This window comes from Tiliqua scincoides, chromosome 3, assembly GCF_035046505.1.
Source record: "Tiliqua scincoides isolate rTilSci1 chromosome 3, rTilSci1.hap2, whole genome shotgun sequence".
NCBI classification, from domain to species: Eukaryota; Metazoa; Chordata; class Lepidosauria; order Squamata; family Scincidae; genus Tiliqua; species Tiliqua scincoides.
Genome location: NC_089823.1, coordinates 214,716,019 through 214,738,630, shown reverse-complemented (window position 1 = coordinate 214,738,630; position 22,612 = coordinate 214,716,019). Strand labels below are relative to the sequence as shown.

Genomic DNA, 22,612 nt, shown 5'->3' with positions numbered 1-22,612 from the left:
CCATTTTCAACCACTGTGCCATGGCACACTGGGGTGCCATGGATGGTCTGCAGGTGTGCCACAGGAGATTGGGGGAGGTTAAATTATTAGTAGGGCCATTGGGGGATGTGATTCCCCCACCAACAGCATAGTGTGCCTTGTCAATTGTCAAAAAACTGAAGGTGTGTCTTGACAATTTTAGTACTTTGTCAGTGTGCCATGAGATGAAAAAGGTTAAAAATCACTGACCTAGGCTCTGGAGTTAAGGTAGCGCTCATGGCCCCTCCCCCAAACACAAACACTAGATCCACCCCTGACTGCATCAAGATTTAAAATTATGACCTGCTTTGTAAGAACAGAATATATTTAAAAGGTAGGTAGGGAATAGCTCCTAATCTACAGGTGGAAGTTTCTATGTATATATTTAAATGACCATTTTATTTCAAGTTTAAAAAAAGGTCTATTACTTTTTCTCTATTACTACCAACCTGAAAAGATCTCCAAATTTGCTTCTGAGATGACTACAGGACACATAGAGATCATAGAGATAAGCTAAAATACACCTCTCTGGGGAAGAACATTCTGATGGATTAGCAACATGTTTGACAACGCCACATAATCTGTAAAAAGAAAAACATAGTATTAAAAAAGAATACGGAGCAGGTGAGCTTTCACCAGGTAGTGGGGGTGGGTTGGGTTGGGGTGTAATGGGATGGAGAAACTAGCTCTCAGGAACTAGCTACCTGAATTTGAGACAAGAAACTTCAGATTCATTATGCTGGACAGTTGCAACATTTTTGATTATATTGAAATTTTGTTTAATTATATATTATATAGAGCTTCCTAACTGCAAATGCTTTGCTTTCTAAATTGTGAAGCTTTAGAAAACGTTACCACTACCCACCCTTCAAAAACCTGTGCCGTTTGGTCTGGATTTAAAATGAGGCAAGCATGGTAATGCCTCAGAACAGCGACAATACAAACACACAGTCCTGTTGTGTAACTTCCTGCCAGGCTGGATGATTTCAGCAGGAGCTCAGCTTCCACCACACTCAGCTCATTCAGCAGCTAAAATAAAGGAGAAAATATTGACCTTTGTAACCCACTCAATATTAAGCTGACAAAGCTTTTTCCAAGAAGAAATAAGCATTGCAACAGCACACTAATATACAGTATCTTAAATTTAGCTGACCATGACTAAGGAAGCTAGTTATGACTAACTACATTTAGGACAGAACCCAAAATGCTGTCACCCCTTCTGTTCTTTAAGCAAATTACTGTAGAGCAGCGATAAACAATATTTGGTCTAGGGCTGTTATCTGGTCCACAAAGGTTTTTGTTAACCTGGAAAAGCCTTTGAGTCCTTTCATCTCTGTGGAAGAAGAATATGACACAAGAAGCAGCTCTAAGAAAACAAAGTTTCTTTCAGATGGAGCATTGTCAGTGAAGGTTTTACCAAAGAGAACTAAACTTTTTCAAAGTAGTAATACTCCTTAGCAGAAACATTTGGTCCTATAGCACTGACTTGGTTCTACAAATGCTGTACCATCTGCTAATCTAATATCTGTGATGCTTACTGGTGTGAGACAAGACCAATTGTAGCCACCTGACTGATCAACACTGGCCAACATATCTAGTGACAGGAATTGTCATTGGGTAGACGTGACAAACCCCATGCCCCAGGAGGGGGCCCATTGCCAAGCCCTGCAGAGCCTCCCACGCAGTCCTGCTACTCATCCTTCTCCTTGTAATCACCACCTTCCCATTCATCAGCAAAGAAAAGGAGTCGTGTTCTCTACTCACCAGGCCCTCCCTTCATAAGCAGTGTTACAGACTGCTCATTTGCTATCCCTCTCTGTATCTGTTGAATGGTGCCAGCAATTAGGAGGAGCTGGAACCACTGGGGGAAAGGGTTATGTGATTATTTTGATAGAGCGCTCCCCAAACCTGGAGCCAATACTGTTTGCCTATATCTGAAAGCAACCTCAGCAATCTCTTATCATAACTTAGAAAGAAAATAAGTGACGATATTGTGTCTCTGCACACATGACATTTTGGGTGCATTCACACTGACAGTTCACCACTGACTTATGGTTGGCACTACTGTTGGATGTGCTTCTGCTGCTGTTGAGTTGGACTGACAAGCAGAATTTTTGGTATTCCGTTTTTTTTTCCTTTCTCCCTAGGCAGACAGCAGAGTAACAGCAGAAGGGTCACTCCAAAAAATGGCAGTGCAGATAGTATAGAAGTACTATTCCAGCTCATGCTGAAATTAGGACTGAAGTAAACAACTGCTGTTTGAAAAGGTAGGCGTAAACATGCTTTTTATCAGAACTGTAGAGCACTTGCTATATCAGGGCTATTTGTGGGGGAAAAAAAAACACCAGGCCTTTGTGCTAACATTCTAACAAAACCCATTACCTGAACAGCAAAGTCAATAAGCCCATTGACATTTAGAGCAGGCTCCATCAGATCAAAGATAAGCTGTATGTGGTGAGCCAAGGGAAGATGGTATGATGTCCCAGAAGCAAAGCTAGTAATCTGTTCCAGAACATTATTTGAGATCTGTAAAAAAAAAAAAAATCACCAATATATTAAAGTACTGCAACTGCTGACAAACAATTAGGCCTAGCCATATGTTTTCTTTTTGCTTATTTTCCTAAAGCTACTAGCAACACAGAGCAGTTTGAAACATGGATTGCACAATAGCCAACAAAAATTGGGTTTTAGTTCTAGGATGTTAAAAAAAAAAAGAATAAAAATCATTGTGCGCTCAGCTTTATTCCCTGTGCTAGTTATTGAAGGCTAGTTACATATTACATTTGTTGCATTAAATGTTGTCAGGTTCTGACTGTTGACAATTCTGCAAACTCCTTCCTACCAATCAAAGAATATCAGAGGTGCTTGCCTTGAGACCTTGTTAAGAGGAAAAGAGATGTTGTTTGCCAGAGGACTTTTATGTCTAGTTCTAGTGAGATTAGATATGAAAGAAGCCCTCAGAAATCTGCTAGCTCTAAGGATCTTCCTCTTGAAATCCTGAAAGAGTTCCATTCTACCCTGCTGCCCTCTCCATGTGCATTGAGGCAGCTAGTACACAATATATGTCAAGGAAAATTAGCGCTTGACAGGAAATGACCAAGGTGAAATGGAACAGTTCACCCTGAAAAAAGATTTGTTTGTCTACAGTTATGAGACATACAAATTATCTAATTGTCAGAATAGAGTGGCAAGAATGAACTACAGATAAGAGCATGCAGGTCAACAGTGTGTCCAACCCACTCATCAGACACCCAGGCAAGAGCCTACTGCAGGTTTCTTTGTGGAGAGGGGGCTCCCAGAATTCAAGGCAGATTGTGGCTACGTTTTGTGTGCTGAATATAGTATGTATCAGGGTTCTTCTATTCATACCAACCAAGTTGCCTTATTTGAAGGACATATAAAGAATACCAACAGTTTACAAATTAGGACTACAGGTAATTTGTAAAGTATGGGCAACTATGAAGAATTAGTCAAACTAAAAGAAGCTTTCAACACATTGTTTGGCCTTCATTCAAGGTACAAGCAACCCTGATGGTATGCACGTAAAAGTCTTTCCAAATTGAAAATTATGCAAATCACTCCAGTCCTTAAGCATGACAGTTTCTCCCTTCGTCCTGCCCACTGGAAGCCATCATTAAGAGGGTCTTCAGAACACCATTTCTGTGCCAACCCAAACTATTTTGCCTGCTAATCCTGCCCTGCCAGTTCATCTTGCCCAATTTCCCTCCCCCATTTCCATCCTGACCACAAACATTTCCTGTGTTATACTGCTGTCTTAAAATTAAGAAATTAAAAGGACAAATTTTAAAAAAAAGTACCTGACATGTAACTTGATGTTGATCAAAGTATGACAGCTGCTGCAGTTTTGTAAACACTGTCTCTAAAGATGGAAACACTTCTTGCTTATTCTTCCGAACTTTCTGCCCTTCATCCCCAGCTAAAACATTTTTTTAAAATAGTTATATTTTTGCAGTTAATACAGTTTCGTATCATTGAAAGTTCTGAAACAATTTGTGGCAAAGTCTAATTCAACAAAAATTTAACTGAGAATGATAAAACATGACATTTCATTGCATGCATTCTCGTAAAGGAAAACTAGAAAATATGTTACAATTAATCCAGTATTTTTAAAGAAGGTTGACATTATCTAAGTGACTTTTTAAAATCATGTTAATTATGATTTATTTTCAAACTAAATCCCTTCAAATGTTCCACTTCAGACTGCAAATTCTGATCAAGGATATCTGTATACAATATGTATATTTAATTTGCAAAGAAAGACTACCATAAATCCATATGTTTATCATAATTTATCAAGGTCTCTAAATGGAAAGGTTCTTCTACCTTTTTTCTCTGTGTCAAGTTCTCCTGGTCTCTACCTTCAAAGCCTTCTATAGCCTCGTCCCTAGTCATCCCGGTGCTCTCCTTTCTCATTATACTTCTTCCTGTGATCTTTACTTCACTGGATCAACCCCCCTCCCAGCCACCCAAAACTCTCCTCCTCTCTACTAATGCTCCCCCCAGTCCATATGCTTGGTACTCCCTTCTAGAACACATGTGGAATGCCTCCTCTTTTATTTTCTCTCAAATCATTCCTCAAAACTTACCTTTACTGGTTCCATGAAGTCTATGGCTCTACCCCACATTTCCTTTACCCACCTTCAACTAAACCTAAATTAATGTACATGAAATAATTGTACATTTTTCCCCATTGATTGTAGCAAAATTCCCTCTCTCTTCTTCTATTGCTTTCCTTGTATCTATATTAGTGAATACTTTGGAGGAGGATCTGTCTTGTCTTTTATTGTAAAGTGTGGTTAAAGTAAATGCATAATTATTTTGTACTTCTATAATTATATTAACAACTTGTATAAAGCTCTGGATAGAAACCAGGACCTATCTGGCTATTCTACAAAATTGATAACTCTGTTCCTCTCAAAACCTCCTCTACATCTGTGATTGAAGGCATAGAAAACTCGGTAGTGTTCATAAAATAATTACCACTTGTTTCAGTGGTGCTTTTCTTATTCAGGATTTTCAATATATCTTTGGTAATCTTCTTCAGTTGATGCCTTGCCTCTTCACGTTCCTTACCAACTCCATAAAGAAGAATCATGCGCTGGTTACATTCATGACTTGAAGATTCATCCTTTTAATGAAAGGAAAGCACAAAATATCAAGAGCAAACTTATTAGAATATGGGAAACTCTGAAGCTTTAGTAGAGAATTATGCCAAGGTAATAATCACATGAAGAACTAGTTAGAGCACACGGTATTACCTGTTAACTATTGTAGTTTTTTTTTCTTTATTAAAGTATGCCCAGCATGCTTTGTTTTATGAAGAAAAACACAGTAAATAAAATATTATGGCTAAATTATGCTTCATAATGGAATGCAAACCTTTAAAATATGCTTCCTTATTATTTTCAAATGCTTCCCCTCTTTCTTACACACACAAACACACACACACAGTGGATCTAGAGTGAACCTTTTCAATTAAAGGTTAGTTAACTCCTCTCTGCCTTCCCCTTAACTTCTCACTCTTTCCAGCCACATAACATTCTAGAATTTGTAATTGTGGGCCATTAACCATAGCTACTAACATTTTTATGACTAATATCTTCACATTTTGTATCTGCTGACCATCTTTAAGGTGCTAAAGAGTACATATTAAGGGCTACATGAAGAAAAAAAAAATCCCAAGTCTTAACAATGATGTACAAATGCATCACACACACACACACACACTTTTCACATTTTCTTATAATTACCAGGATTTCCTCTTATACTGCACTTTAGCCTGCGAGCTGGTTCAGATGAACCAACAAATCATGGCTGGTTGAATCATGAATAGTAAGGAAAAAGTCCAGGCACATGCACTTTCTCCTCCTCCTCACCTCTTTCTCCTCACTGTGCACAAAAGATCCTTGTTCATTAAACCACAGTTTGGTTTGCCATTTTCCATGCTCAGGAGTTCTGGTTTAACTGTGATTTTCAAATCAGAATGAAATCTGTTTCATATACTCGTTTATAAACCACACTTAAGGTGCACCTGATGCATCTGTGCACTTTAAGAAGATATGGAGATATGGTTTAACCGACCAGGATTCTTTAGTCACAGTTCCACACAGAAGGTGAAGAGGAAGAAGGTGCAAGGTTAGAACTCACTCACACTGCCTCACTGAGCCAATAAACTTTGGTTTGTTGAAATACCTGAACTAGTCCTCCATTGAGCACATATAGATCCATCACTGTTGTGTACACTGCCCAACAGTAACTGACTCACTATTGGACAGACATAAGAAAGTGCTTCTTCACCCCATGAATAATCGTCACTGCCACAGGATGTGATGATAGGCTTAGATCATTAAAAAAATCCAAGCAGAATAATTCAAACAGCAGCTACTAGTGATGAAAACTAAATGGAACCAATCTTCTCTATACTCCAATCTCCCAATGCTTCTTGGGAGGAAAGTTATGGTAAGCCTAGACAACTTAATGAGAAGCTGACATAGGTCTGTATAGTCCAAGTTTTCTGTCTGTATATGGTTTTCCCAGTAATGTATGGCTGTGAGAGCTGTATCATAAGGAGGGTTGAGTGCCAAAGAATAGATACTTTTGAATTACGGTTTTAGAGAAGACTTTTAAAGTCCCCTGGACTGCAAGGAGATCAAATTAGTCAATCCAACAGGAAATCAACCCTGACTGTTCATTGGAAGGGCAGATACTGAAGCTGAAGCTTAAATACTCTGGTCATCTCATGAGAAGGAAGAACACCCTGACGCTTGGAAAAATTGAAGGCAAAAGGAGAAGGGGATGACAGAGGATAAGATGGTTAGAGAGTGTCACAGAGGCAATGAACATGAATTTGGACAAACTCCGGAAGTTAGTGGTAGAGAGGGAGGCCTGGCGTGCTGGGGTCCATGTGGTCACGAAGAGCCAGACACGACTTAACAACAACAACACTTCAATCACCAGTTCCTGGAGGGCAAATAGAGTGAGGGATATTAACTTCAAGCACTGTTTGTGAAATCCCTGGAAGCACCTGATTAGCCACAGGATGTCAGCCTAGATCAGCTATTTTCAACTGCTGTGCCGCTTCCCACTAGTGTGCCGCGAGGCTGCCTCATGTGTGCCGCAAGAGCAGACAGGCAGCAGCCACGCACGTGGGAGAAGTGGCTGCTTTGAGCCCTACGTGCAGCAGAAGGAAAAGAAGCAGGCAGCCAGCCAGCAAAGGGGCTGGTCGTGGCTGGCTTGCTCCTGAGCAGGATAAAGGCTGCAACCCGATCCTGATTTACCTGAGAGTAAGCCCCATTGATTATTATGGGGCTTACTTTTGAGTAGCCTTGCCTAGGATTGGGTATTAAGTCCTTGCCTCCTCTGCGTGCTGACTGGGAGACCAGAGAAGCTTGGAGGAGGTCCCGGGCAGGTGGAGGGAGTCAGGAACAGGCAAGCAGGTATGAAGCAAGTGAGTCTGCTGAGGCCACCAGCCTAAGAACTGGCTGGCTCAAAGGGTCCTGGATAGTCCCTTTTCCTTCCCACAGTTTGCCTGCAACTCCCCAAAGCGACCCTCCCTACATTGCCTTTTGCCTTTAGGGGAAGGGCATTGGGCCCCAATCCTCTCCATACTTACCTGGGAGTAAGCCCCATTGACTATAATGGAGCTTACTTCTGAGAAGACATGACTAGGATTCTGCTTTTGGTCACACTTATTCTTTCTTAAATATAGGAGCAGGCAATTGGCACTTCTCCCCACCCCACCCCCTCCCACAGGCACATTGCCCCCCAAATCTCATAATTGCAGTCAGCACCTCTCTTACTGTCCCTCCCTTCACTCCTCCGCAGCTTCCAAAGCTTCAGAATCACTTGCTTCAAGTTCTCTCTTCCCCCCACTCCAGCTGAATCCTGTAGTTGTTTCACTCCTGTCTCTTCATTGCCCCTCACCCCACAGCTCTCCTATGTGCTCAATCTGACCTCTCTTTGCCAGCACTTTCTCACATAGCACACAGCACTTTAATAACATTTTTCATCCTTTTCACAATCACATATCCTTTCTTCTCCAAGTTTCTTGTGAATTTCTTTGTCATGTAATAATATAATTGTATTAATTATATTAACAATTAATTGTAATGTAGTGATTTAATGTAAGTAAAAAACTGGTGGTGTGCCTTGACAATTTTAGTGCCTTGTCGGTGTGCCGTGAGCTGAAAAAAATTGAAAATGGCTGGCCTAGATAACCCTGAGGTCTGATCTAACAGGATTTTTCTTCTGTTTTTAGGAAATATACCTTTAAGATCTTTTAAAAAAATCTATCAGTATGAAGGAAGATGAATTCAGATTCTTTCATTTCCATTATTCAATTAGTATAAATTTCCTGAGGATTTTAAAATGTTCAAGCATTGCTTTCTGCAGAGTGGTGATCAATACTACTATTATTCCATTTACACAGGATTGATGAATTATATCAAATACGATCCCCATATGTTAAACTAATTAAAAACTGCCACCTTAGCAACTGTTGCCTAGGCAAATAATAAAAGATATGGAACTGAATCCATTCTGAAAGGTATGCACTCATTATCTACAGACCAGAAAGACATTTATGATATTAATGTGGTTAAGTTGCACAACCCAGTTCCCATCAAAAGCTTTTAAATTATATTATGTTCTTTGGCAGAAGTGTTTGTTAACTAATTAGCATCAGAAGGTGAATGTCAAGATCTATAAAAGCATATACTCCAGCTGTTCTAGAGAAGTCTCATAGGGTTTTCTAGGTTTACAACTGAATAAGAGGATTCTGCACTGTAAGCTAATAAGTCTTTTCTTTTTTTCTTAATCAAAAATGCTTCTCTTTTATTTTAGGAAAAGTAAAGAGAGAAACTTGAGCTGTCACGCAGAATTTGAAACTGACTCTATCCCAGCTGCATAAAATCAGAGAGCATCCTAAGAACTAAACCCACTACTTCCTCTTGTCTGCCTTGACTCATTTGGTGGTGGTGCTGCTGCTGCTAAAACGGACAAGGATTTTTGCAAATGGAGTCTGCTAAATGAATATCACCTTATGACAATCACACCTAAACAAAGAAGAGTACAGATCAGAGACCACCACATTTTCACTCTCAGAAAAGATAACACTTCAATGTGGAAAAATTCAAGTCCTCTGTATCTCACAGCAGACTAAGGTAACAAGATAATTTTTTTTGCCTATACCTCCAACCTGTACAATAGCTAATAACTTATGACTGCCAGAAGTAACATTAATATATGTTTCATTTTTGTAATTGTGTAATGCTATTACTTTTTTTTAACCTACATTATCTAAACAGACATTCTAGTTACGATAAGTTTTGCTGAAGGATGAAATGCAACCACCAGTGGTCTAGAATTACAGGAGAAAAGCTTATTAACGGAAATATCAGACTTTTACTTTAATTTATTATGAAAAGAGGCATCAATATTCCTGTTTTAAACAGCAATATATTAAGGATATTCAGATAGGCCAAAAAGCTTTGCAGAAGGCAGTCTGCTTACAATGCACTCTGTACAGGTCTATTCAGAAGTAAATCCCTTTGTATTCAATGGACTTACTCCCACATAAGTGTGTATAGGATGATTGCAATACTATACACACATACCTGGTAGTAAGATCCACTGAACTCAGGAGGGCTTAATTCTGAGTAGACATGCATAGAATTTACTACCAGTATCTCAGCTATGTTGGTCTTTTTTGAAACTGTTTTTAATACATTTTATTTGATTTCAAGGTAGCTTAGAGACAATCACATTTTCTGCTCTGGAAAGGTGTGCTGATAACATTCTGTAAGAGATTTAGTGTGCAAGATTGTGAATGGAATCACAAGGAGATAATCTGTTTTGATATCTCTAGCAAAAAATGTCTCATTTTTCTCCTCAACATGCTATACAGTGCAACTTTGATGAAACCTCTACAGCAAAACAGTTCGTAGCATAACTGTTCATTTCCCATTCTTCCCTCCCTGTTTAGAATATTATGTAACTAATGATCTTTCCTGGATGCGCAATATTATAGTACTAACATATCAGGTCCTGTCTTCTATTGGAAAATACTGCAATGATGTGGTGATGCTTTCCTGAAGCAGGGCATGATTGGGTCTTTTCTTTCAGAAACCAATAAAGTCCATTACCATATATAGTTAAAGGAGGGGCAAAGTAAAAACATTGCCTGTTGGTAATTGGTGTTGGTAAAATTGTTTCAGCTGCTGGCGTTGGAGTGCTTCAGTCACTTAGATGTGAGAAAGTATATAGTCAACTATAGGCATTTGTCACTCACAGGAAAAACAGGATCATTGCTGGTCCTACTTTTTGAGGGGCTGCACAAGACAAATGACAGCTTTTTCTCTCCTCATGGAAGAAGCTAAGGTATCCAGTGACTGTAATATGTCATAATGAAAAAGGGCAATGAAAGAAACGGATGAACAAAATGGGCAAAACTTAAGTTCAGGGCACTATGAAAACCATTTTGTGAATTTTTTTAAATTGAATGTGATACATAAATTTTTAAAATAAAACAAAAACATGAAACTGAATTGGTGGTGCTGGCTAAGCATCACCAGGCTCCGCACAGCATATATCCTGGAGCCCTTTTGAACTAGGAGGAAAATGCTCCTCAATGAAAAAAAATGTTAAGTACAAAACTAGCAATATACTGCAATTCATTTTTAAAATTTGGAGCAGCATTTGTTCATGAGATTGTCCTGGCTACAGCCTGAAGTAGTACAATTAAGAACAGTTTATGTTTCTGTAAACTAGGCTTCAGGAGCCATAGGGCCAAATCCCATCTAACTTTCCAACCCTGGTGTAGCAGTGCCATTAGAAGGGTAGTTACGGAAGCCTCCACAAGGTAAGGGAACGTTTGTTCTCTTGCCTTGGGGCTGCACTACAGCTGCTCCGGCACTGGAAAGTTGGATAGGATTGGGCCCGATAACCTGTTCATTCACTCCAAGGAAACAAAGGCAAGCATTCTGAACTCCCTGTACTCAAAATCACATACCTGGCATTTTCTGTGGTATAAATCCTGGAGAGGGTACTAAAGTTTTATTCATCTCCACAACTAGGAATCTGGCTGTTTACTATGGAAAGAGCTTCTCTGACCTGAAATATCAAAGTTTTTTTTTCTTCTTCTTTAAATGGACTTGGAAAACACACAGAACTATTCTTAAAGTACTTTCATCTTAAGCTTCTAGTCTGCTTTTGATGTGCAAAAGTTGGGAATAAGTCCCATGGGTCCTCACAAACTTCCAATTCTAAATGAGTGCAAAAAGCACACAAGGTACTTGAAAATCAGTGCAGATGGTCCACCAGGGAAGCCAATTAGTTCATTCAATTAAGGCACAAAGCCAGAACTAGCAGCTCACTTTGATCTCTTCTGATTCCTGCTTTTCAGGAAAGCATGGAACATTCAGTGCTCTCTCCAGTGAGGGAGATAAGATTCAGGACTAGTAATACTGTGTCATAGTTATGCAAGATCTAATAGGGGTCTAGAATTCAGGACCATATTGTCCAGCATTACTATTTTTCACATTTAATCAGACCCTTTCTAGAAGGAACCAGGGTGTGAAATGGTTCACCCTCCACGACAAGCCCACAAGCTAAGTTAATTGGAAAGACAGGATCTGGCACAGTTAACCAGTGAGTTTCAGGGCTAAGCAAAGATTTAAACCCAGATTCCCAGTCCCAAACCAATACTAACCACTACACCACTCTGGTTCTCTTTAGACAAAGAAAGGTATCCAGTTGAATTGTCAGCTGGTCCAGCAAATAATTTTATTTTACAAAATCTGGAAAGTATTGGAAAGGGACAACTTCTGAGAGCTTTATAGTCTTATGAAGAATAATCTAAAATTAAAAGAGCCCTGAGGAATTTACGTTTGGGGGATTTTTACACTAATTTCAAAAGTCAGATCTGCTTAGAAACATACGCTATTGCAATGTAGATTACAATAATATTACAAAGAATTACTGTGGTTCTCCTCCCCCTCTCCCCACACTGCCTCCACTGAATGGATGAGGTCTCTATGGGAGAGGAAAGCACAATATAACCCTCTACACATTAATCATTCATTAACTGCAAACTACATCTTCTACCGACCACTACCCTTGCTGATACAATGTTGGTTAGCATGTATACTTTGACCATTCTGAATTAATTCCCATAATAAAGATTTTTATATTCCTATACAGTATATGTCCCATAAACCTGCATTTAAAATCTGTTGACTGCTCTTTTGTAATATTTCAATGACATATTGTATCACTATTTTAAAATCTTCAAGGACACAAAGCATTGAACACAAATCGTTCAAAACTCTATAAAGAGGCAGTTCTCAAGTTTTGCATTTCCTTCCTCGTTCCAGACTTTTATCCAACACGGCCCTTAGGGATCCAAAACATCACAGGTCATGATATTGTATACGTGTTTGTCTCTTAATTTATGGCTCTAGTTCATGTATGATGCCCTCCCCCTGTGTTTGTAAGCAAATCATAAAAGTTACTCTTACATTGTTTAGGAACAATTTAAACAATTTAACAATTTGTTTTGGAGCAAAACAGTATTTTGGAGCAATTTAAAATGCTAAAAAGGATTGTTTAACACACTGAGGTTTACACACTGCTTTCCAGCACTATAAGGGCAATGCAGCTCTGAGGTAACAAACATTCCCTTACTTTGAGAAGGCCTCTGTGAGTGACACCCAACTGCAGGATGCAGCACACATCCCATTGACACCGCTATGCCAGTGATAGAAAGCACTGACATAAGGGGTTAGGATTGCGCCCTTAACTATTCTATTAGCGATTAACTTTTAACTATTAAGGCAATCCTATGCACACTTTCCTGGGAGTAACCCCATTGAACAAAATGGAACTTGCTTCTAAGTAGACATATAGAATTGTGCTGTGATTTGTTATCAAATTGTTACATTTGCACCAACCTAAATCATGCCAGGAAAAACGAATCAGGTTTCAATTTATCCCATACCTAACAAATTAATATATCAGGGATGGGTAAGTCCAGTGCAGCTTGACTTGAGTCAAGTCATGAGTTTCCGCCCCCCCCTCCCCGCGACAACTCGAAAAACAGTCCTAACAGGGGCACTTTGAGTTTCCCAGAGTAATTTTGTGACTTGAGTTTTTCCCTTTAAAAATCCAGTTGTGGGGAAAAACAGGGCTGCTGCTGGGGTGTGTGTGTGTGTGTGTCAAACTTCTCTTTAACCACTCCCCTGCTGTCCCCATCTTATTTGTAAACAGGGTGGGATGGACTGCATGAGAGTGAGGACAGAAGTGGTAAGAGGGAGGAGGGTCATATGCAGCAGCTGTGAGGCTTACCAGATCTACTCAGAAGCAGTGCAATTGCAGCTGGTCTCATTCAATGAGGCTTCTTCCTTCCAAGTAGCATAGCAAGAGGGGGTGCAAAACACTAAGTTTTGCAAGGAGCCTCACCTCGGCTTGCAAAGCACATGTTGCACAGAGCCTCAACCCAGGCATGCAAACAGCCCCCTCCCCTTCAGAGCAGGGATGGCAGGTGAGGCAGAACTGCCCCATCATTGTCAGGGGGAAGACACCGCAGCTGCCCCACCTGCTTACACCTGAGAAAGCTGGTGTAGGAAGAGCCTCCTCAGGTGTAAGGAGGCAGGGCAGCTGTGGTGTTTTTTCACTGACAATGACAGGGCAGTTCTGCCTCACCTGCTCTTGAAGGGGAAGGGGCCACTTGCGTGCCTGCAGTGAGGCTCCCATGTAACACGTAGTGCTTTGCAGGCCAAGGTGAGGCTCCCTACAAAACTTAGTGCTTTGCACCCCTTCTAGCTGCACTACTGGAGCCATGCTGTTGGAAAGTGTGATTGCTACAAACCATCTCCTCCCCCTCCATGGGCTTTTCCAGCCAATTCTAAGGCAAGAACCCCTTTGGGCTCCACCTTCTGCCCTGCCTCAGTCAAAGAAAAAGATCAGACCACCCATCCTTCATCCAATTATCATTGAAGGAAAAGCCTCCCCCCCCCCAAAGCATTAACCCTTCCCTGCCTCCTGGCTGGAACCTCCCTGCTGCTCACCCAATCTGAATGAGGGCTCCACAAGGTCTTTCACACCACAAAAAATGTAAGCAAGGACATCCAGACACAGACAAACTCCAGCACGCATGTGTGGGGAATTGGTGCCGAATCAAGTGGCCTCAGACTCAAGTTAATGCCAGAGTCATTGGCACAGGTGACTCGAGTCTTCAGAAGTCAGTGAAAAACACTGATTTTTGTGACTCAGACTCAAGTCACCTGATGAGTTCCCATCCCTGTAATATATATATAAAATTAAATCTTTACTTTGATTTTATTCAAAGTGAAAATGTCAGAAATGTCTAAGAATTGTTGTTTTGTAACCACCTTACCAATTCTAAATATATTTGTGATATTAAACCTTCATTCGCAATACCATTTCCCCTACAATCCTGTGCAATGTCAACTCAAAAGTAGTGTTCCCGCTAAGCTGAGCAGCTGTGCAGCTCTCAACTGAGCTGTGCTCAGAGCTCAGTTGAACTGGAAGCTGGCGATGACATAATGATGTCATCACTGAACACTGAGAAATCACCGCTACACTTCCACACTTCAGCACCAATTTTTAGGGGAAACACTGCGCAGAAGCAAGTCCTTTTAATTTCAATGGAACTTACTAACAGGTTAGTATGTCTAGGCCTGCAGCCTAATTTAGGCTTTGTATTTCAAAATCATTCTTTTGTGCCTTTTTCTGCGTAATTTATGAGTTTAATACAGTGTGTTCATTTTCATTCTTACCTAGAAATCATGGTTGTTTAAATCTCTAGCAAAAATTGCTGCCAAAAAAATCTGAGGAAACTAAGATTACTCAAAGAGGAGATAAATCTTAAAGAGGGAGAGATCAAGACCTATCCTATATTTGTGCATTACATTAACCACTCTAGAAATAGTTGTGTCATCACTAAAACACTACATAACCAATTACTCGAATCAATCACAAGGTGGCACCAACAACACACAGCGTCAGCAATTTATTCTTAAAATGTAGTATTTTTCACTAACTGGTCAGCATCAGCAATTCAGCGTATTCTTAAAATGTAGCATTTTTTACTAGAACTCACAGAAGGAACAAAAGGTTAATTTAGAAGTGTAGTGTTCTTACAATGTAGATTATAACATACAAATGGTGTTGCAGCTTTGAAGGGTCCTGGATGAAGCAGATTATCTGGGTCCTTTTTAGTCTGACTTCAAGTCAGGCTTTGGGACAGAGACAGTTCTGGTCACCTTGGTGGATGACCTTTGCAGAGACTGTATGGGGGCCACATCCCTCTGAGTCCTGCTAGATCTGTCAGCAGCTTTCAACAAGGCACACTATGCTGTCACTGTGAGGCTCACATCCCCCCAAAATGGCATCCATTTTGATGGAAGCCTACACCATGGCTTCCTCATGAGAAAGCTGCTTGAACCATACACTAATGAGGCTATACTATATCTCCAAAACTAGACGTGGTAGGGCAAAACGGATGCCATTTTTTGAATCGGCACCCCAAATTCATTATCAAACCACCATAAATTTTGGGAAAAACTTTTCTGACCCTCAATTTTGTAGGCCTGTGTAATTGACGAGCTCTGCCCTCCAACCTCTATTAAAGAGATTGTTTACTCTCTATAAATAGGCACCTAGGATGGTTCGCACAAAGGGGCAAGCAAGAGCCATCCTGGTCAATGGATCTACTTACAAGGAGTGAAACTATAGTTGCCAAGATCAGTATAGAAACTGTGATAGCAACAAATATTAAAGGTGCTGGCACCAACCACATTTGTACACAGAAATACAGAATCTATGTATTACATGCGCTTAGACACGCAGGCTATCTGTTCTCAGTGCTTGTGGTGCTGAAAAGGTTGCCTACTCCAAAGTAAGGTTTACTAATAAACTTACCATTCATTTAAAAGAACAGCTGATGCTTTCCACTGATCTGCTGCTTTTGTTTTTGACAGGAAGCAAAAAAAAACAACAAGTTCCCAATGGAACCACAGTACAGCCCTCCTGGAAACAGCAGCAACTGCAGCAGCGATAGCAATATCAGTCACATTCTCTTTCCCTTGCTGTACACATTTAGTTTCTTCGTAGGCATCATCATGAATGGACTGGCCCTAGGAGTCTTTTTCCAGATTTCCAGCAAATCTAATTTTATCGTCTTTCTCAAGAACACAGTCATCGCTGACATTCTCATGATTCTAACATTCCCATTCAAAATTCTCAGCGACGCTAAACTGGTATCTTGGGAACTGAGAGGGTTTGTTTGCAAGGTGACCCAGGTCACATTTTATTTCACCATGTACATCAGTATTATCTTCTTAGGCCTTATAACTATTGATCGCTATTTGAAAACGGCCAGACCCTTCAAATCAGCAAGGATAAACAACGTACCGGCAGCCAAGATTCTATCCGTACTTATCTGGATATTCATGTTCTCTCTGTCCCTTCCAAACATGATTCTGACAGACAAGAAACCAACACAGGAGAACGTGAAGAAATGCGCAGATTTAAAATCTGATTCTGGGTTACTCTGGCATGAAATTGTTAATTATGTTTGCCAGTTTATCTTCTGGGTAAACTTCGCTATCATAATCATATGCTATTCGCTCATAACACAAGAGCTGTACAAATCCTATAAAAGAACAAGATGTACGGGGAAAGCAAACAAGAAGACAGTTAATATCAAAGTTTTCATTATTATAGGCGTGTTCTTCATTTGTTTTGTACCTTTCCATTTTGCCAGAATTCCTTACACCTTGAGCCAAACAAGAGATGTGTTTAAGTGTTCTACACAGAACACATTGTTCTACATAAAAGAGAGCACCTTATGGCTGACTTCACTGAATGCGTGCCTAGATCCATTCATATATTTTGCTCTCTGCAACTCCTTTAGAAAGTCTCTCCTAAAAACACTGCAGAAATGTGTAATCCGAACAAAAGGGAATCAGAACAGTGAAATTACAACTGATGAAGAAACACCCATGTGATCACGAGAGCCATATAAAATAGCCAAAGTTGTTTTGCATGGCCTGCAATGCATGTATTCATTTTAACAGAAACCTGATCTTTTATCTCTACTGAATTCAGGAATTTTTTTGCATTGCATCTACTTCATAATACTAACAACCAGATGCTGAAAGAGATATCCACATTCAACAGTAACCACTACTACATTCTCTTTCAGTGCCATGGCTACACTCCTTACAAACAACCTGTGATGCTAGCATGTATTACCACCCAAACTGCAGCTGGGGATAGGGTGAGAAGAAGAGGAGAAGAAGGAGGAGAGGCTTGCCTAAGAGCACCTTAATTAGTTTATGGGAGAGGCGAGAGTCAGAATTGAGACTGTCCTGTTCTAATACATAATACATTTTTTGATTATCCTCCAATCAAGTTGACAAGAAATCTGTAATTAGCAGTCAAATTAAATGTAAATGCCTACGCAGCAATGCAGCAGCTCTGGAGCAGGCCACGCTACATCCTGCTGGGGTTTTCTGGCAGATGCAGGTCTCCTCAGGGTAAAGGGACATTTGTCCCCTTTCCCCTGTGTAAGCTGCAGAGGATCAACTCAGATCTATGCCAGTGATACCGCTACTGCAAGTCTGAGTTGATCCATGTCAGCAGTTAAGGCTTGAGAAGGGGGATACGATATGGCACACATTGACACCGCTGATCCACCCTCCTCTTGGTGCTGATCTAATGCTCCCCATCCTTATGGCTATCCTCCCCTGCTCTATTCCACCCCCTCCCCACCCATACGCCAGACTTGCCTGCTTCAGCAGGTGTCTGGGCAGGTGTCCATGTAAGCTGCAGCTCATGTGGGAAGACTCTGGTCTTTCTGCAGTATGTCATAGAACAACAAGGTACAATGTATAATCATTCCGTAATCCCTTTACTATCTGTACAGGGTAAACTGCACTGCATAATTAGTTCAGTGCTGTTTTGCTCATTGCTTCTCCTCCTTCCCCCTCATTTGTCGTCAGATTCATTCGTTCATAGTATCATCATCCTATTGGTTGCAGTGACCCACAAGATTTTGTTTATGAGTGTCTGTGACATCACCATGTCAGGTGTGGTATTCCCCAAAAATAATGTAGGTAATCACAGCCAACAGGATTAGCAGCATGCCAGAAAAAAATCAGGCTGAAAAAAAGTCTGGATAACAGAAAGGAAGGAAAACTTCACCCAGATGGACAACATTCTAATGATTTCCGCATGTATTAGGAACATGTTGACAAATGTGGAAGAGGAGAAGAGTTTTCTAACACACAATAACAAACATGAAATGAGGTAGATAATTTTAGCTCTATTTGGAATATGCACCCAAGGGCCGGTATTCACCAAGGAAAAAGAGGGTTATGTATGGCAACTGAGGTGGTGGGATGACCTTAGTTATGCGTCTCAAACTTTGGTCAAGCCAACCTGAAACGCACGAGCTAGACTCACAGCCAAATCCTACTGGGCTCATAAACTTGTGGAATGAGTGTTCTGCCAGTTTATACAGCTTTATAACAGTCACAAAAAGGCAGCATGCAGAGTTGGCAGGGGGAGGGCAGATTGCATCTGGGAGGGGGTGGGTTTGGTGAAAGCGATACAGAGGCTTACCCCAGGGTAAGGAAACAAATATTCCCTTACCCAGATGAGACTTCTGTTACCTTCCCATCCTCCCTTGCAGGATGCAGCAGTACCCATTTCGGCATCACTGCATCAGCAGGAGGAGAGAATAGGATTAAGCTGTTATAGTGTCTCCGCTATTCACACACTTAAACCCCTTATTATTATGAGAAAAAAATCTGAGAAGCCAGTATTCTAATTCTCCCAAAGCAGTTGCAACTTCCACATTACATCGAGGGTGTCTGATTAGTTCTTAAGATCTTGCAAAACCCTCTGCAAGTCAGGCACATGGCAATTTGTTCCCACAATAGAGTAAAAGGCTAAAGCCAATATTCCAATAGCTAATATCTATCTACTTTAAGTTGATGTCAAGACTTTTTTTTTTACTTTGAATCTTGCCTCCACACTTTCAGACCACTGATTAAATCCGTCCTTCCTTGCATGGTCAAGGACAGCATCCAAACCCTTTTGTTAGGGTGAAGAAACTATTGCCCATCCTTAACCCAATAAAAGAGACCCAACCTGGCATGCAGCTTAAAGGACAGGAGGCCAGAACAAGTCTCAGAAAAAAAGGACTAGATTAATCTATAAACAAAAGTTGTATAAGAGGCCCAACTATAGGTTGGGAGATAGAGCCACAATTTGGAATTCCATCTTCCAACCTGTAGTATGAGTACCCCATCATGCTACATTTCGGCACCACAAATTCTAGATCGAAAGATGGAACCCACAGTAAGCCAGGAAGGTAACTATTGTCTCTTGGCTCCTCATTACTCCTCTCCTCTGAATCCCAATGCCTTGTTTCCAGTTCTCCCTGTTCCCTTCTCCTCTCCCAAAACTCACTACCTGGCAATAGAACCCCCTGCAACCATTGCTTCATTCTTCCCTTCCTAAGACCAACCTAATTTGTTCACAAAGCATGACACTGCCCTCTTCCCTCTTCAAAAAATCACAAAAGCAGAAATAAAGCTGAAATCACACAATAATCACACACAGTGCATGTGCTTGACTTGTTCTTTCTTCCCTACACCCTTCTGACTCCCCTACCTTTTCCTTGAACATTCCTGGTCATTGACCCAGAGCCCAATTCAGTTGAATAAATTTGAACAATGTAACTCAGCACAGTGTAACTCAGCACTCCAGATGGCCATACCCTGGCAGCCTCAGTGATGATGCTGAGGTTTTCATCCCCTTCCCCAGGGGAAAGTCTCACACCCTGCAATGAGGCTTCTCAAGTCTGCGTCAGCTATTTTGTGTCGTAGATTTGAGAACATCTGTGTCAGGCTTTTCATCCCAAAAGGGAGGATAGGCTCCGCCAGTCCCATCTCCCTCCCACCCTGGTTCTCCTCCCACCCTGGAATGCCTCCTCCCGGCCCCGAAAGACATTACTGCTGCCTGGAGCTTTTCCCTTGCTCTGGGCAGCATCCGTTCAGCACTGAGCACTGGGCCAGTACTCCTTACACTCTGGGTGTCATAAACATGCTTTGTGGCATGTTTACGACAACCAATGCTGAAGCTCAGTGCCAGTACTCAGAGCCCATAGGACTGGGCTCTTACTTGTCTCAGCAGATTGGAATCAGAAATCTTGCCTGGTGGTCTTTCTAAACTAATTTTCATATTTCCCACTCACTACACATAGACTGTGTGGTCCTTTCTGTTTCTCCCTCACACAATTCAGTGTTTTGCTCTTTCAATTTTTCCAACACCATAGGCAAGTGCCTGGAGAATAAACCGCCAGGCTCTCTAGAATGGGGATTCCTTAACTGATGTCACAAGACTTCTGAGCATATAAACAAAGACCATTCCTTCTTCTCAACTATTATTCCCCAAGACACTAAGACAGTTGAGTCCTTCTAACAGACAACAAGCCCCCTCACTATGAATGATTAGTGAGGTAACTTAGACTTAGGGTCCTCTTCCTGCTTATCTCCACTCTTCAATTCATTGCATGCATCATGGCCTCTCCCCCCCCCCCCGTTTCACCTGAAATCTTGCTTGTACTCCCGAGTTAACCACCAAAAACTGTAACATGCTAGCATCCCTCTGGTTCAGCATCATCTCTGACCTGTACTGTCTCCCTCCTTCATAGAAACCATCCCCCCTCCCATCAAACTGCCTCTAAATAGTGGGTTGAAACACGCACACAACTTGTTCTGGAGGGCTGTTATTGAAATGTTGCTCATGTAATTGCCTACCATTTGCATTATTATTCGCTTATCATTTCGCTATTGTCTTGCTTTCCACAGTGCATTTATTTTTTATCCCCCATATATTATTGTAAAACAGTCTTTAAATAAACTATGCATTGTGAGTTGAAACCTCCAGATTCTCTTGTTTTCTTTGTTAAACTGCCAATTCCTCCTAAGCGTGGCATAACTAATGGTCAAAGTTCCCTAATACGTTTGTTTGGACACACATGCAGGCCCTTTCCTATGTATTCCTGCACAGGTACAGTAACAAGAGATGGTCATGATTTAGAAGATAATTCAATATACTCTTTTCCAAGGTCAAGCAATTGGAGCAAGCAATTATTCCAATCCACAAAGGCTAGATACCCATATTCTGGATGAATCTGGAGCATGTTGTAACCACAATTCACATCATAACTATGCACTGGGAGATCTAAACTATCCTGTATGAAAGGCTACATGTACATTGCAATAAAGTTTGACAAGGGCAGAGGAAATGAAAATGAACAGGGCACTTCCAGGTGTCTTGCTGACTTAGCAGAAGGTAACGTTTAAAACAAATGTTTGTGTAACCCAAAAGCAAAAGTGTATATAAATATCAACTTATAGTTTATCAAATCCAAATATGCCCTGTAATTACATATGTTGCATAGATTATATTTCTATGAAAGATTACCCAGCACGTTTTAATTCTACTTCGTCATTTTCACTTCTGCTTTATGGTAACAGACCAGTCCATTACTCACACTAGAATTTGAAGAAGTTTGCAAGCTATCCAATGAATAGTAGTAATTTCCCTACTGTGTAATCCATTGTACTCTATGCTTCCTTACAAGAACACCACAACGATTATTTCAAGTGAGTGAGGAAGCAAAAATAGGTCACGCTCTGTCTTACAAATAATGCCTTTCTAGAGGAAATTTTATTACTCCAAACCACACCACAAACTTAATATTAAGTAGGAGAAAATATTAATTGGGAGAACACTTCCACTCAGTCAAATTACTCTTGTGTAATCTTATACACATTTACTCAAAAGTAAATCCTACTATGTTCAACGGGGCTTAGTCCCAGAAAAGTGTGTATAGGATTAAGTTTCGCTCAGGCCTATATCATGCTGAGTACTTTAAAGAGCCTGTCTTTGCTCAGGGGAAGATGAAATTTGAAGCATTTAGTTATGAATGCTCATAACTAAATCTCATCCATCTGCCAGAACACTCTAGGGCACAAATCCTAACCAACTTACCAGCATTGACAAAGTTGTGCAGTGGGGCATGTGCTGCATCCTACAGATGGGTGGCAGTCACTGAGGCCTCCTCAAGGTAAGGGAATGTTTGTTTCCTTACCTCAGAACTGCATTGCCCTTAACTCGATACTGAAAAGTTAGTTAGGATTGCATTCTAGGTCAGCATTTCTCAACCAGTGGTACTTGTACTACCAGTGGTACTTGAGGTGGTATCTGGTGGTACATGCAAGAACCTGCAGACTGCTGCAGCCTAGCAGCCAAGGCCAGCAATGTAATGCGACAAACAGTAGTAGGAGTCTTGGCTCAATGAGCAGAGCTCCCAGGTGCTCTAAAAAACCCTCCCATCTGCCCAGAGCCTCTTATGAGTGTATGTTATGTTGCATCTCTTATCCCAATTTGGAAGCATCTATGGAGGACAAATGTTGAGAAAAACTACTCTAGGTGGTTTGTACAGCAACACCCAAAGCACAATAAAAAGTGAATA

General features: G+C 40.8%; 2 protein-coding genes across 2 annotated transcripts in view; one reads left to right on the top strand and one right to left on the bottom strand.

The window, feature by feature from the left end:
- MED12L (mediator complex subunit 12L) overlaps positions 1–22,612 on the bottom strand; it is a 208,277-nt gene that overhangs the window by 65,552 nt on the left and 120,113 nt on the right. The window contains exons 16-20 of the mRNA XM_066622573.1: positions 5,020–5,167; positions 3,837–3,955; positions 2,401–2,544; positions 884–1,047; positions 468–599 (exon numbers count right to left, since the gene is read on the bottom strand). Coding sequence (XP_066478670.1) covers positions 468–599; positions 884–1,047; positions 2,401–2,544; positions 3,837–3,955; positions 5,020–5,167 — 707 coding nt within the window. The remainder of the gene's footprint in view (positions 1–467; positions 600–883; positions 1,048–2,400; positions 2,545–3,836; positions 3,956–5,019; positions 5,168–22,612) is intronic.
- On the top strand, positions 16,065–17,066 carry P2RY12 (purinergic receptor P2Y12). Its single transcript, XM_066622579.1, has one exon. The coding sequence runs from the start codon at positions 16,065–16,067 to the stop codon at positions 17,064–17,066; it is 1,002 nt and encodes a 333-aa protein (XP_066478676.1).

Bases quoted from the DNA above. Each gene is read 5' to 3' on its own strand.
- P2RY12 (XM_066622579.1), top strand. From the start codon at position 16,065: ATGGAACCACAGTACAGCCCTCCTGGAAACAGCAGCAACTGCAGCAGC.